The sequence below is a fragment of the Gadus macrocephalus genome, chromosome 6 (genome assembly GCF_031168955.1).
Source record: "Gadus macrocephalus chromosome 6, ASM3116895v1".
NCBI lineage: Eukaryota > Metazoa > Chordata > Actinopteri > Gadiformes > Gadidae > Gadus > Gadus macrocephalus.
The window spans coordinates 1,711,477-1,724,232 of NC_082387.1; the positions used below are offsets into that span (position 1 = coordinate 1,711,477).

The 12,756-nt window shown below is 39.9% G+C and overlaps 1 protein-coding gene and 1 long non-coding RNA gene across 2 annotated transcripts in view; both read right to left on the reverse strand.

Moving 5' to 3' along the window:
- Nucleotides 1-12,756, reverse strand: part of LOC132459200 (uncharacterized) — a 132,241-nt gene that overhangs the window by 55,874 nt on the left and 63,611 nt on the right. The gene's annotated exons all lie outside the window — the stretch shown is intronic.
- On the reverse strand, nucleotides 9,292-11,346 carry LOC132459179 (uncharacterized). Its single transcript, XM_060053567.1, has 3 exons — nucleotides 10,664-11,346; nucleotides 10,081-10,554; nucleotides 9,292-9,974 (listed from the first exon to the last, which is right to left on the reverse strand). The coding sequence occupies exons 1-3, from the start codon at nucleotides 10,865-10,867 to the stop codon at nucleotides 9,741-9,743; spliced, it is 912 nt and encodes a 303-aa protein (XP_059909550.1). The 5' UTR covers nucleotides 10,868-11,346; the 3' UTR covers nucleotides 9,292-9,740.

The following is a 12,756-nucleotide window of genomic DNA, read 5'->3' on the forward strand; positions in this document are numbered from 1 at the left end:
GCAAACACAGTTAATAATGGCAGCTAGGTTTTATTGTTGTCATCAATCAATACACATCTTAATACATTACGTTGTCAATAAATTACCTTCATCGGTAAGTTTTGGCCAGTGCCTGACATCATCTACCCAATTGTTCATGTTGTTTCCACCTGTCACTACGAAAATTCCCCGAGCAGGATGCTTTTCACTGAAAAACCGTTAGAGGGCAGCGGCAAGTAACATTCCAGCAACGCAGCAATGGCGACAGGCAAAGATGGCGGCCCCCGTAGATTTCGCGGCGGATTAGTGTATAGCATAGACGGAGCATTTGCTGCTGGGACGCGAGAAATACGGCCGCCATCTTGGAGTGGTCAACCGGGAGCAGCAACAGCAGCAGAAACAGGATGCTGGGCTGTTGTTCAGCGTATTCCTGCTCAAATCGGCGGACCATCCACAATAGTAATCAGGGGATTACTTTTCACAAGTAAGATTTAACATTAACGCACTATTGGTATAATTGGTATTGAATAATAAAACACGCCAAACCATGTTGCCTTTATCATAGCTACACGTATAACAAAAAACTGCATGAAAATCAGTGGTATTCAGTGAGGTATGATTAATTAAATGCGCTGACAGTTCATTGCTCCAGCCAAACGGATTACACTGAGTGGGGCGGATGACCACTCCAAGATGACGGCCCCGCGTCTCGTCAGCGCCAGTCAGGCCCCCAGGATAGGCGCATACTTCCGCAATCCACCAGTGCTCAGAGGCCAAGCCTGGTATTGCAGCTGTTTAAGCTGGCTGTGGACGGGGGTCCGTCATTTCATGTGGCCCAGAAGTAGATATCGCCGTCCACTCCAATACAAGTGGGGAACAGGATTGTGTCTCCGCAAAAAATGTCTGGATATCAATCAAAGGCTCATAATTATATTTCTACCCTGTTCTAAAAAAAATTAAGTTTTTTCTTTTCAAAACGCCTCCTCAAGCGTTTTATTAGCAGTTTATGTTGGGTGGGCAGCTGAAAGGAGTCGTACTGAAACAAACGGCTCCTTGCTATGGACCTATTTTCAAGTGCACAGCTCCATTAACTTCCGAATTAAATTAAATTCCGAATTAACTTCCATTAACTCCATTAACTTCCAAAGTCTGAGATTTGTCCTTTTACTTAACATGAATGGCGTTGAACACGGATATATAACACACATATCATTGAAATAGCTGTAACAGGCACGGACGTATTGATTACCTGAATGATTATGGGAGACCTACGTAATTTTCATAATATTGTTAATTGTCTAATATTAACATTTCAGTTGCGTTGGTAGGTATTTCATTTTCATTTGCTTGTTTAGCTATGTATGACAGGGTTATGGTTAGCTATGTATGACAGTTGACAATGTTGGTGTATTACAATTCATTATTTGGGTAGGCTACTCCAACTTCGTTGCTGGTCGATATGTAAACATTTACTTTTATATAAATTATTGATTGCATTTTTCGTAAATAGTTAGTTGGAAGGAATCTGTTTCTTAAGCAATAACATTGAACTGATTTTTTTAGGCCTACATACGTTTACTATGTTACTATGGTATTATATGGAGCAATCTTACATATTTATGAAGTTTCCAGATCAATAAAGTTCTATCTCTTTTTATTTGAACTGCCTGTATGTCCTCTTGATTATAGTATTACAGTGTGTACCTTGGTTATCAGCTATCATAGAATGGTATCCAAATGGCTGCATGTGTAAGAAATAGGATTTGAACCAAGTGTTACAATAAAAAAAGCTTTTATTACAAGACCCCCCACCCCAAATTTTAACAAAACACTTTTTTTGGCTGTTTGGCTGGGGCAGAAGAGTGGAAGGGGAAACAAAGACAGGTAGCCTAAAGAAGAAGTAAGGAAAGGAATGAGAGGAAGAACAGTGAAATGAATGAACAGTGTGATAGACGCAAATGATTACCAAAAAGGTTATAATTACTGATTTATCAAATACGCAGAGAAGAGCATCATCGAATAAAGATTAAGGACCTGGATTATATTTTACAGTATTGAAAACTGTTGAAATTACAATTCAGAGTGGAGAAGGCTGAAGGCATTGGTCCTAAAAGTGTCAGTTTCTCTGGATTATCGCTTCAAGAGACTGTGAAATGCTTTTTAAAAAAATGTCATTTCCCCTATTGGTGAAATGAACCTTGTCTTTTAAGTATAAACCACAGCAGTTAAACCTTATTCCAGGATGCTCTACGCTGTTGCCTCCTAGCTCTACACTAACAAATGCGTTCATCACACTGTTCACCCATTTCCTAGCGTGATTTAGCTTCCCCCGATGGTCAGCCCTCCACCGGCGTCTCTCGTTGACGTTAGAGTAGACGATCTGCATTGCTGGGAACTGCAGGTCCTGCTTCATTGCGGCAACAACCTCAACTCCCTCCAGGCGTCCAAGGTCGTTGCCGCCACAGTGGATGAGCAGGACATCCGGGGCTGTTCTTCCTCTCAGGGATTGCAGGAAGAAAGGGATGAGGGTCTTCCATCTCAGCCCGCCCCAGCCAAACCAACTGACCCTGGCCTCTAGGCCAAGGTGGGGGCCACAGGTTTCCTTGGCTCTCTCCTCTCCACGGCGGACGTAGCTGTCCCCGATAATCCACACGCCCTAAAGATTACAAAACATGTAAATACAGAGTGAGGGGACTGTTAATTTATAGAACAATATAGCTTAATATATCCTATTCATACAGTCATTAGCTTATGTCATATGCAGTATTTGTATGAATTCAGTAAACATGTAATTCTAATCATTTGTCATATTAGGGGACACACAGACAATACAAAATTATGTTCTGTGAATATATTCTCCTTAGTCAAGCTAAATACTTACTTTTAATAGGGGGTTGCCCTGGTACTCCAGCCCTTGTCTTTTCCATTTGATTTGCAATAGCTACAATATAATTCCAGCCCACCATGGAATATATGGCAATGAAATTGCTGATAAATTAGCTAAAAGATACTAACCTAATTAGAAGAATTTAACCTTAAGTATATGTATATATATTTTTTATTTATTCATTTCTTTTGTTAGTTTGTTTTATTTTGTTTATTTTGTTTCGTTAGTTTGGTTTTTTCTTTGAATTTATTTTTATGATTTAAAGTATCATTTGCCAACGTCCTTGTCACAAACTCCTGTGTAGTAGTCCAGTAGGTGGCGGTATATGGGGAAAAACTATGATCCTCCACTAAACTAGAAGAAGAAGAAGATCTCTGCATCCGGTACGTCACGGACTAGAGCTGTGTTCGAAATCGTTCCCTATCATGGATGTAGTGCACTAAATAGGGTGCACGCCATTTTGTAGGGTGTTCGAATTCTCAGTGGTCCACTATATAGGGCACTATATAGTGGACTTAAAATAGGGTACATACGATGTTCCCTACATGTTACTCCCGTATACCACAATGCAATGCGGTTGTATTTTTCCAGGGGAGAAGAAGAAGCCGAATGACCGCGAAAACTAATACATTTAATGATGGAGTCTCCTGCTTTCGTTTAGAAATGTCAACAATTTATTTGGGATTTGACATAGAATATTGAACATTAAAAATTAATTAAACAAGGAAATGTAACATTCAACATCAATACAACCTCCAGCTTTCGTCGTGAGTGCCAGGTTTGTTTACATGATGTGGGCGCATCTGTCTGCGTCACACAAATACCCGGCGCATTTACTGACGCAAATGACGTTTAGAAATGTTCAGCGTAGTGTCCGAATTCTCGTTCCCTATTCCCTATATAGTGCACTATATCATGTACACTATATAGGGAATAGGGAACGAGTGTATAGGGAACGATTTCGAACACAGCTTAGGTCACGTGTCTTGGCCCCATAACGCGGAAGCAAATCGCTCCTGTATGTTACCCTGCGCCACTGAGCAGTTTGTATAGGAATGAATGGGCGGCCATTTTCCAGTCTGTGGTCCATCCTTTATTATGTCCATGGCGCCAGTAGGCGGTAGCATTCGATGCTCCGTCTATCATATAAGATGTCTATGGTCTGAGGTGCTGCCTTCTGTGGCTAAAGTAGTTATTGCAGCTTAAGTGTTCGATCCTGCTTCCTAGTGGCTATGTGAGGGTAATGCAGATTGTGTGTTTGAATCTGCTTCCTAGAGGCTATGTGGAGGCAGCTTATGTTCTTAAAATACGTAACAATCCCTCCTTGGTCATCTCAGATGACCATACAATAATATTTTAAATCATAAACACCATTTACCACACCGAAAACATAGTCAAAGTAGGATAAATCATCAACACCACCAACCGAGTGGAAAAAACTCCATATTAGAGATAAACCACCACGGATTACCATAATACTGAAACGGCATTTGCCTTGATGGGTCTCATAGGTAATACAAGTCATATTAACAATACAACAATGAACATATATCCTGGTTATCATACAATCATATGGTCAAACAGCACATAAACAAAAGTATCCATAGAAATCCTAAGCTAATACTTTTTGGTTATGTGTAACAAGGTCATACATTTTCAAAAGTAAAGTACAAAATTAGTAGTCATAATAAAAATTTAAAAATTTCAAGATTATTGATGGGCTAGCATGGATTTGGGTGGTTCAGGTGATCTTCGTGTATTGGTGCGCTGTTGCATGTGGGTGGTTTTGGACATTGTTATTATCGCAGCCATTGTTTCTTCTGTCGCCGTCGGGGCCTGTAATTCATGAACCCAAGACTCGTCCCTCCTTGTCAAGGGCTCAGCTCACAGAGAGGTTACTTTCACATCATGGGAGCCTCCTTCAGGCGTTCAATCGTCGTCGTGTCAGCAACAGGAAACCTGTAAACAACTGTCTCAAAGAAGATCAACCGCCCCATTATCAATGCAGTGATACAGAAATAACGGGTTGCACTCGCAACCAAGCAACACCACACAATAACAAACATAGTCTGGTATGGTTGTTTAAAAAATTGTTATTCAAGTAAATCCGGGATATTGATTATCTTATATACAGGCGCTTCTACTAGAATAGTATAGGTGTTGACTATTCTACATATTAGAACCTGAGGGATTGTAATCATGCCAGCGCCCTGGCCACCAACCCGTCCGGAACTGTGTTATTGGGGATAAAAGTATAACATGTTGTGCCTATCATCGCATTCACCCCTCCTTGCTCTGTCAATAACATATCCATATCTATATATATTCCTTTTAACCTTATCTGGTAAACTGAACGAACTGTTGCTGATTATGATACATGTAATTTATCCAAACAATATATGTATACATATCATTTTTTTTTTTTTTATATGGTGGACAACCAAAACAGAACCGATTCAAATCCTGCCGTTATTTGATTTCCTCATGTGACGGTTACTCCTTGCTCGGCGGACGTAGTTTGTAGGCTCCGGGTGTGTCTGCATCTGGTTCTGGAACTTTTGTTTATTGTAGAAATACAAACTCATGTTTGTGAACAACTCAAGTTGTTCAAAAACATATTTCCTTTAATTCTATTTTTAATTGTTCGAATGGAAGTCCATTATGGGACCCTTGAAATGTAAGTGTAAGCATGAATCTAACCGTAAGCATTGCGTGCAAAGTTAGCTGTGTCAGAGTGATACACGGTACTCATCTTGCTTCTGGAAACATTGGACCTGCACTGCAAAAAGTCGGCTTTAAAAAATAAGAAAAAAAAGTAATAAAATTAGGAATATATTACTTAAAATAAGCAAAATTATCTGCCAACAGAACAGGAAGATTTGACTTAACAAGATTTTTAAAAACAAGTGAATATATCTAGCCTTAAAAACCCAGGGATATCTTAAAACTAGTGTGTTTAGACTAATAACAAGTAGATTTGTATTGGTTCAAGGAAAATATTTAAGAATTATTTTCTCAATATGTAGGACAATGTGCTTAAAATCAGCATATGCTAGTGCCATCATCTTCAAATAAGGTTTCATGCAAGTAAATATATCTTAAAGTCAGTACAGCCAAACTTCAAACAAGTACATTTGTCTAGATAAGCAAACCAAATTTAAGAATAGTTTTCTTGATATATAGGAAAATATACCTTTTATTCAACATATGCTAGTATTATCAGCTCCAAACAAGGACTTATGTTAGGCAACATACACTGCAATCAAGTATATTCGCCTAGATAATGAGAACAATTTAAGAATTATTTATTCTAGTATGTAGAACAAAATCACTTAAATTTAGTATCCAATGCTGCTGTAAAATTCTTTAAATAAGAGTAAATTCCCTAACACTTAAGGGAGAAAAAACATTCATCAGGCTTGGTACTTAGTTAAACAAATACATGAATCTAAATTTTTTTTCAAAGTCCGTATTGCCTTTCAGTAGAAACAGTAAAAGCCTAAACTTACTATTACAGGAAAAATCAGACGATTTTTCATATAGTTCTCCGTTTTGAGGTCAAGGAGTACTGTCGGTACGAAAGCCCCCCAAAAACAATCGGTTTTACCTAGCAAGAGTTGCATCAGCCAGCAGCTAACACAGACAGGCAGCTACAGCTCTTCACTCTGGGGGCATGGCAGCCTCCATGTACATGCAACTCTTGCTAGGTAAAACCGATTGTTTTTGGGGGGCTTTCGTACCGACAGTACTCCTTGACCTCAAAACGGAGAACTATATGAAAACTTGTCAGATTTTTCCTGTAATAATATGTTTTGAAGATCATGTGCCGAGCTGGAGTGTTTTATTGGAGAAATCCGACGAGTTTTTACATAGATCTCCATTTCAAGTCACAGAGTACTGTCAATACAAAAAAAACAAAAAACTGTTTGGTCTTACCTAGCTCGAGTTGCATCAGCCAGCAGCTAACACAGACAGGCAGCTACAGCTCCTCACTCTGGGGGCATGGCAGCCTCCATGTACATGCCCCCAGAGTTTAGCACTGTAGCTGCCTGTCTGCGTTAGCTGCTGGCTGAGCTAGGTAAAACCAAACAGTTTTTTTCCGTACTGACAGTACTCTTTGACTTGAAATGGAGATATGTAAAAACTCATCGGATTTTTCCAAATAAACACTCCAGCTCGGCGCATGATCTTCAATGAAGATTTTTTAAAGAGCAAACTAAAAAGTGAAAAACATGCATCTATCTACATGAGGAAGTCATGTCCTGGCTGTGGATAGTATCCAAGAGAACTTGCGCAGACAGAAGTGTGCACACTTAGGATATCTAAGGTGAAAGATAATGCATGCCATTTTACATTGTGCTAACATCAATATCCTCTTTTGGGAAGGTCATGCAGCTGAACTTAACAGCAAACTAAAAAGTAAAAAACACGTAAGGCAAAAAAAAAAAAAAGCCACAGCCTCAAAACAAACCAAAACAAGATTATCCACTCTCATTTCCACTTTAAGCTAAGAATTTCTTCCACTCGCCTATAGCCTTCCTATATGAGGAAGTCATGTCCTGGTCGTGGATGGCATCCAGGAGAACCTCGGTCTGCAGCACAGACATGAGTGTGGCAACGCACTTGGGATATGTAAGGTGAAAGATGTAATAGCATGCCATGAGATACATTACGCTAGCATCGATATCCTCTTTTGGGAAAGTCAACACAGGCGTGGTTCCAATAGATAGTATGCAGTTAGTTTCACTGACAACAACGACCGGGCTGGAGAGTGGTCTTGCTCGTAGAAAGGTGTTGGGGTCTTCTGTAGGCTGACAAACACAAAAAGAAAAATAAATACCACAATGCACTTTTTGTATTGTATGGTAAAGTAAATGTGAAAATTCTTATGCATATACATTTTCTTACCTTAAGGATGTGAAGCAAAGCCTCACTTGCATGTCCCAACTTCTTGGGTAGAGCCACAGGTGATGGAAATAAGTCTGGCAATGCCTTCATCAGGGCGATTGACTGCTGTGCTGTTAAAAAACAAGACAAAAAAGTAATTTTTAAAAAAGTAGTTTTTCTGCAGCCAGTTATTAAACAAACATTAATACTTCTGTGGGATTCTCAATTGTTATGTTCTGTAATAACCTTTGTCCAACAGTGGAGGCCTCATGACCTTCTTGAAAACACCATAAAACTGTGCCCTCTCAAAAAAGGTCGCCCGCCGGGTATTTAGTTCAGGTAGGAAGTGGGGGTTCCCTTGATCGAGGATCCGCCGGAGTTCATCCATTAGCTAACACACAGGGAGACAAAAGATAGAGAAGAGATGTAAAAATTAAAATTTACATTACAATTCAAATCTAACAGATTTAAACTTTAACCTTCGGATGAGACATTAAACCGAGGTCACGACTCACTGTGGTCATTAAAGATCCCATGGCACTTATTGCAAAGAGTAGGGGGTTCCCCAGTGTCCTGGCTAAATTCCCAACCTGGCCCCCTAATCATCCCCTCACTCTAATTGACTCATTCAGATCCTCACTCTCCACCTCAAGCTGGTGTGTGGTGAGTGTTTTGGAACATAATGGTTGCCGCATCACCCAGGTGGGTGCTACACATTGGTGGTGGTTAGCGAGTGTTGTAATTCCTAGGCTTAGGAAGCAGAGGGCTGCATAAAATGAATACATATGCTTACATGGTCTAATCCAAAGCAGGGATACGCCTCAAGGATCTTGACAGGCCTGTCCTGCTCCTTAGTCACATCGGAGTCAATGAAGGCGCGTCTTGACTGGAATTCAAGGTCTAGGAGCTGGGCAACATCCTTCTTGTTTGGCCTGGCCTTGGTTTTATACATGTCCTGCAGAGTTTTATAATGTTTTGCCTGATACTGCAGGCTGTCCGAAGTGTCTGATGCTAGAAAAACTAACTTCATCAATTAACATTTAAACATAGCCATACCAAACATTAAAGCTGCCGTCGGCAGGCCTTCAAAATTTCACGCACGGAGAATTTTCGTGCGCATGAATGGGGTGCGGGCTCGATAGCAGCGTGTGCACAAGCTGTGATTGACAGGTAGCAATTCCTCCCCCCTGGTTGGTTAAACAAAACCAGGAGCTCTCGATTTTTGCAAGCACGATTACAGGCTGATTACAGGCTTTAGAGGGAGCTAGAGCATTCGGGATTTTTTCTAAACAGCCTATTTAATATTCTACTTCCAGAATCCCATTACAGTTCAAGCTAATATGACTCAAAACATGCTGCCGACGGCAGCTTTAAGACCATAATTTCCATTTCAGACATTACAGGTTAACTGGGCCATTAACACGCAAATACACACGTCACCATTTTATAAAATTGGATTATTCGCCATCTCCCCTAGAGTTAGATAAGTGAACAAAAACATTTTTGTCTCCGTGCATGCATTGTTGTAGTGTGGCAGCGCCCCCGCTAGGTTAGCTTATGCAAATTTAGACGAGGCGAAGTCAATACGTGCCTAGGAGATCACCTCGTCTTAATCTACATTGCCATTTGTACTGGTTGTGAAGACAGAGGCTCACTTTTACTCATGACATACTATCTGGCTACAAAGGATTCCATTCACTATGCTAAGCTAAGCTAACCTAGCAGGTGCGCTGCCAGACTATGACATTGCATGCACTGAGACAAATGCGTTTGCCCACTTATTTACCTCTAGGGGAGACGGTGAATATCCCAATTTTATAAAACGGTGGCGTGTTCCTTTAAAAAAGGACACTAATAGATGAATAATCCAGAACAAAAAAGGTTTGAAATTGCATGATAACATTGCTGAATTTACTTAGACATGGAATTGTCCTTGTTCAAAGTAATAATAGAAGCTCCATTAATACTGAAAAAAATATCCACCATTTCAATTTGTGCACTTACCATACGATTGTTCAATCTCTGGAGTGCTACAGCGTGGTGGTGATCTCTCCAAGATCACAGTAGAGGTGGTGGAGTCATCAGTCTCATCAGTGGACGTCTCCTGTCTGGACTGAAAGCTAAGTCTCTGTGCCTTCTTTCGCAAAGGAGTTGCTCCCTGCTGCTTTTTAGGAGTTGAAACATTTTGGACTCTTTTTAGGAGCTGTTTCTTCAGATATTCCTGACAAGACAGACACAGAACAGGTTGTGTAATAAATAACATTAAATAAAATCGTATACAGTAATGAAGGCGTACAAGCAGACACGACTGATGAATAGTGTCTTACCCACTCAGCCCCACTCTTGGCAGATTGGTCCCGAAGCATTGGGTAGTAGTCCACGAGGCGCTTTGCCATAAATGTGAGCTCCCGGTTGCATGGATATTTAAAATCATCCTCTGTTGCTCTTTTGATTGCAATCATGCTTGTGGTGGTATTTCTTATTAATCTGCAACGAAGATCTTTGGACAGGCTAAAGTCTCCCTCTTTTCCAGCACGCTGTTGGTCAAAGAAGGCACTCCTTGCAAGCTCTAATTCTGTGTCTGTGTATATGACATACGTTGGGCTGACAAGTTGTACCATTCTGCCATGTTGGGGTCTTGGGCTTGGAGAGGGGAGGGAGGATGGAGAAGAAATGGGGGATGGAGAGGGGAGAGGGTTGGAGGAAGACAAAGAGGAAGGAAATGGATGTTGGGGAAGAGGAGGTGGGTGGGTGGGGCTGAATTCACTGCTTCCTGGTCTATGCAGCTCTGATTCTTGACCCTGTATAAAAGATACACGTATTTATTGGTAATTATAAAAACAAGGAGCTGACTGACAGCCTGACAGCCACCAAACAAGAAATCTGAAATCTGCTGAAATCTATCATTACCTCATTTTCATCATGACTGAGTCTCCAAATGGTTCTCCTTCTCAGGAAGTGTTCTGGACCAGGAAAAAGGTCACGCAAGTCCTCCTTTGTGAGGCTTGGCAGCATATCTTTGCTTATATTAGCAGCAGAAAAACAAATATTGCCACACATTAAATATTTGTTAATGAATTTGCTAATACGTTGTCCATTGAGAAAATATGTCATATGAATATTGTTAAACTGTTTTTAAAACGCCTTGCGTGTTGCGTGAAAAGTAGGCAAACTGTCCCATTTCTAGCATGCACATGTTTTTGTTGCGCGTATCACGCAGGCAGCGTGCAAACACTCAAACCTGCTAACATGGGAGCCGGTGTCGTGCCAAAAAGTGATCGTCTGCCAGAATCTGATTTGTGGCCGCGGGAGCGCACACAGCAGCCCGTTGAGCGGTAGCGCTATAAAACGTCTAATTTTCTTTTGATTAAACGGTCATAATATGCATACACAAACAATTATCACACATTATCACAACTGTGGCCAAAAGAAGTGTAGTTTGTCGCGAAATAAGGCATGGCAATTACGTGATAGACATGTCTCTACAGTATGTTTGATTTATGGGTGTGTTTTCAATAAAGAAATGATCACTTTTGCAATGATCCTCGTGACTATGCATAGTTTTTTATCTGATCTGGGCCCTACGTAGTATTTGCTTCCCATGTTTGGATGTGTTTTGTATATTTAATATTATTGTTTATGCCTACTATTAAAATAACAAACAGTTTTCACCTGCCAAAAATTGATTGGAAGCCAAATGCATTTACTGAATGGTTATTTCTGCCTAAATATGACTTGATCTCATTCATAAGCTTCATAATATAAACACTAGAGCTCACAGGACAGTTTGGAACTCTTTTAAAGGACCATTACAACACAAAATGTGCATTTTCACCTGCCAAAAATTTATTGTAGGCCACATACAGTTACTGAATGGTTATTTCTGCCTAAATATGTCTTGATCTCATTCATAAGCTTCATAATATAAACTCTTTATATTATGAAGCTCAATGTAACTGTATGTGGCCTACAATAATTTTTTGGCAGGTGAAAATGCACATTTTGTGTTGTAATGGTCCTTTAAAAGAGTTCCAAACTGTCCCGTGAGCTCTAGAGTTTATATTATGAAGCTCAAGAATGAGATCAAGTCATATTTAGGCAGAAATAACCATTCAGTAAATGCATTTGGCCTCCAATCAATTTTTGGCAGGTGAAAACTGTTTGTTATTTTAATAGTAGGCATAAACAATAATATTAGATATACAAAACACATCCAAACATGGGAAGCAAATACTACGTAGGGCCCAGATCAGATAAAAAACTATGCATAGTCACGAGGATCATTGCAAAAGTGATAATTTCTTTATTGAAAACGCACCCATAAATCAAACATACTGTAGAGACATGTCTATCACGTAATTGCCATGCCTTATTTCGCTACACTACACTTCTTTTGGCCACAGTTGTGATAATGTGTGATAATTGTTTGTATATGCATATTATGACCGTTTAATCAAAAGAAAATTAGACGTTTTATAGCGCTACCGCTCAACGGGCTGCTGTGCGCGCGATCACTTTTTGGCACGACACCGGAAAAAAACTGACACGCCACGCAGCTGACACGCTCATGCCATGCACTCAGTCTGAATTAGCCCTAAAGATTCTTTATTTTGACCAACTGAAAATAAGAACCTGGCAAACTGCATGTAATATGTATTATATAACTATAATAGCTACCGGAGAAATCAACAAACAAATACATCTTACTTTATTCTTACTTTAAATCATTAAATATTAGTAGGGGGGAGGAAAGTCTGCATCTTTACAAAGACAGGTTACCTTAATTTCAGAACAGCCACTTAACCTTGAAAACTTAAAACACAGATATCCCAATCATACTAACGTCAGAAAATGTCACCGAAATTAGTTTCACTAGTTCACAGTAACGTTAACAGTATATTTTAAAAGTGATAACGTCAACGTTAGAGGTTGATAATAGAAAGGGCGCCAGAGAGTGCTAACGTTACCTCTAAGCTAAACAGAGATGTCCATTATCGAAGGCT

Coding starts and splice junctions, on each gene's coding strand:
- LOC132459179 (XM_060053567.1), bottom strand. CDS start 10,867: ATGACATATTTTCTCAATGGACAACGTATTAGCAAATTCATTAACAAA. Junction 10,555..10,663: donor TCAGTCATGATGAAAATGAG/GTAATGATAGAT, acceptor TCTTTTATACAG/GGTCAAGAATCAGAGCTGCA. Junction 9,975..10,080: donor CCAAGAGTGGGGCTGAGTGG/GTAAGACACTAT, acceptor CTGTCTTGTCAG/GAATATCTGAAGAAACAGCT.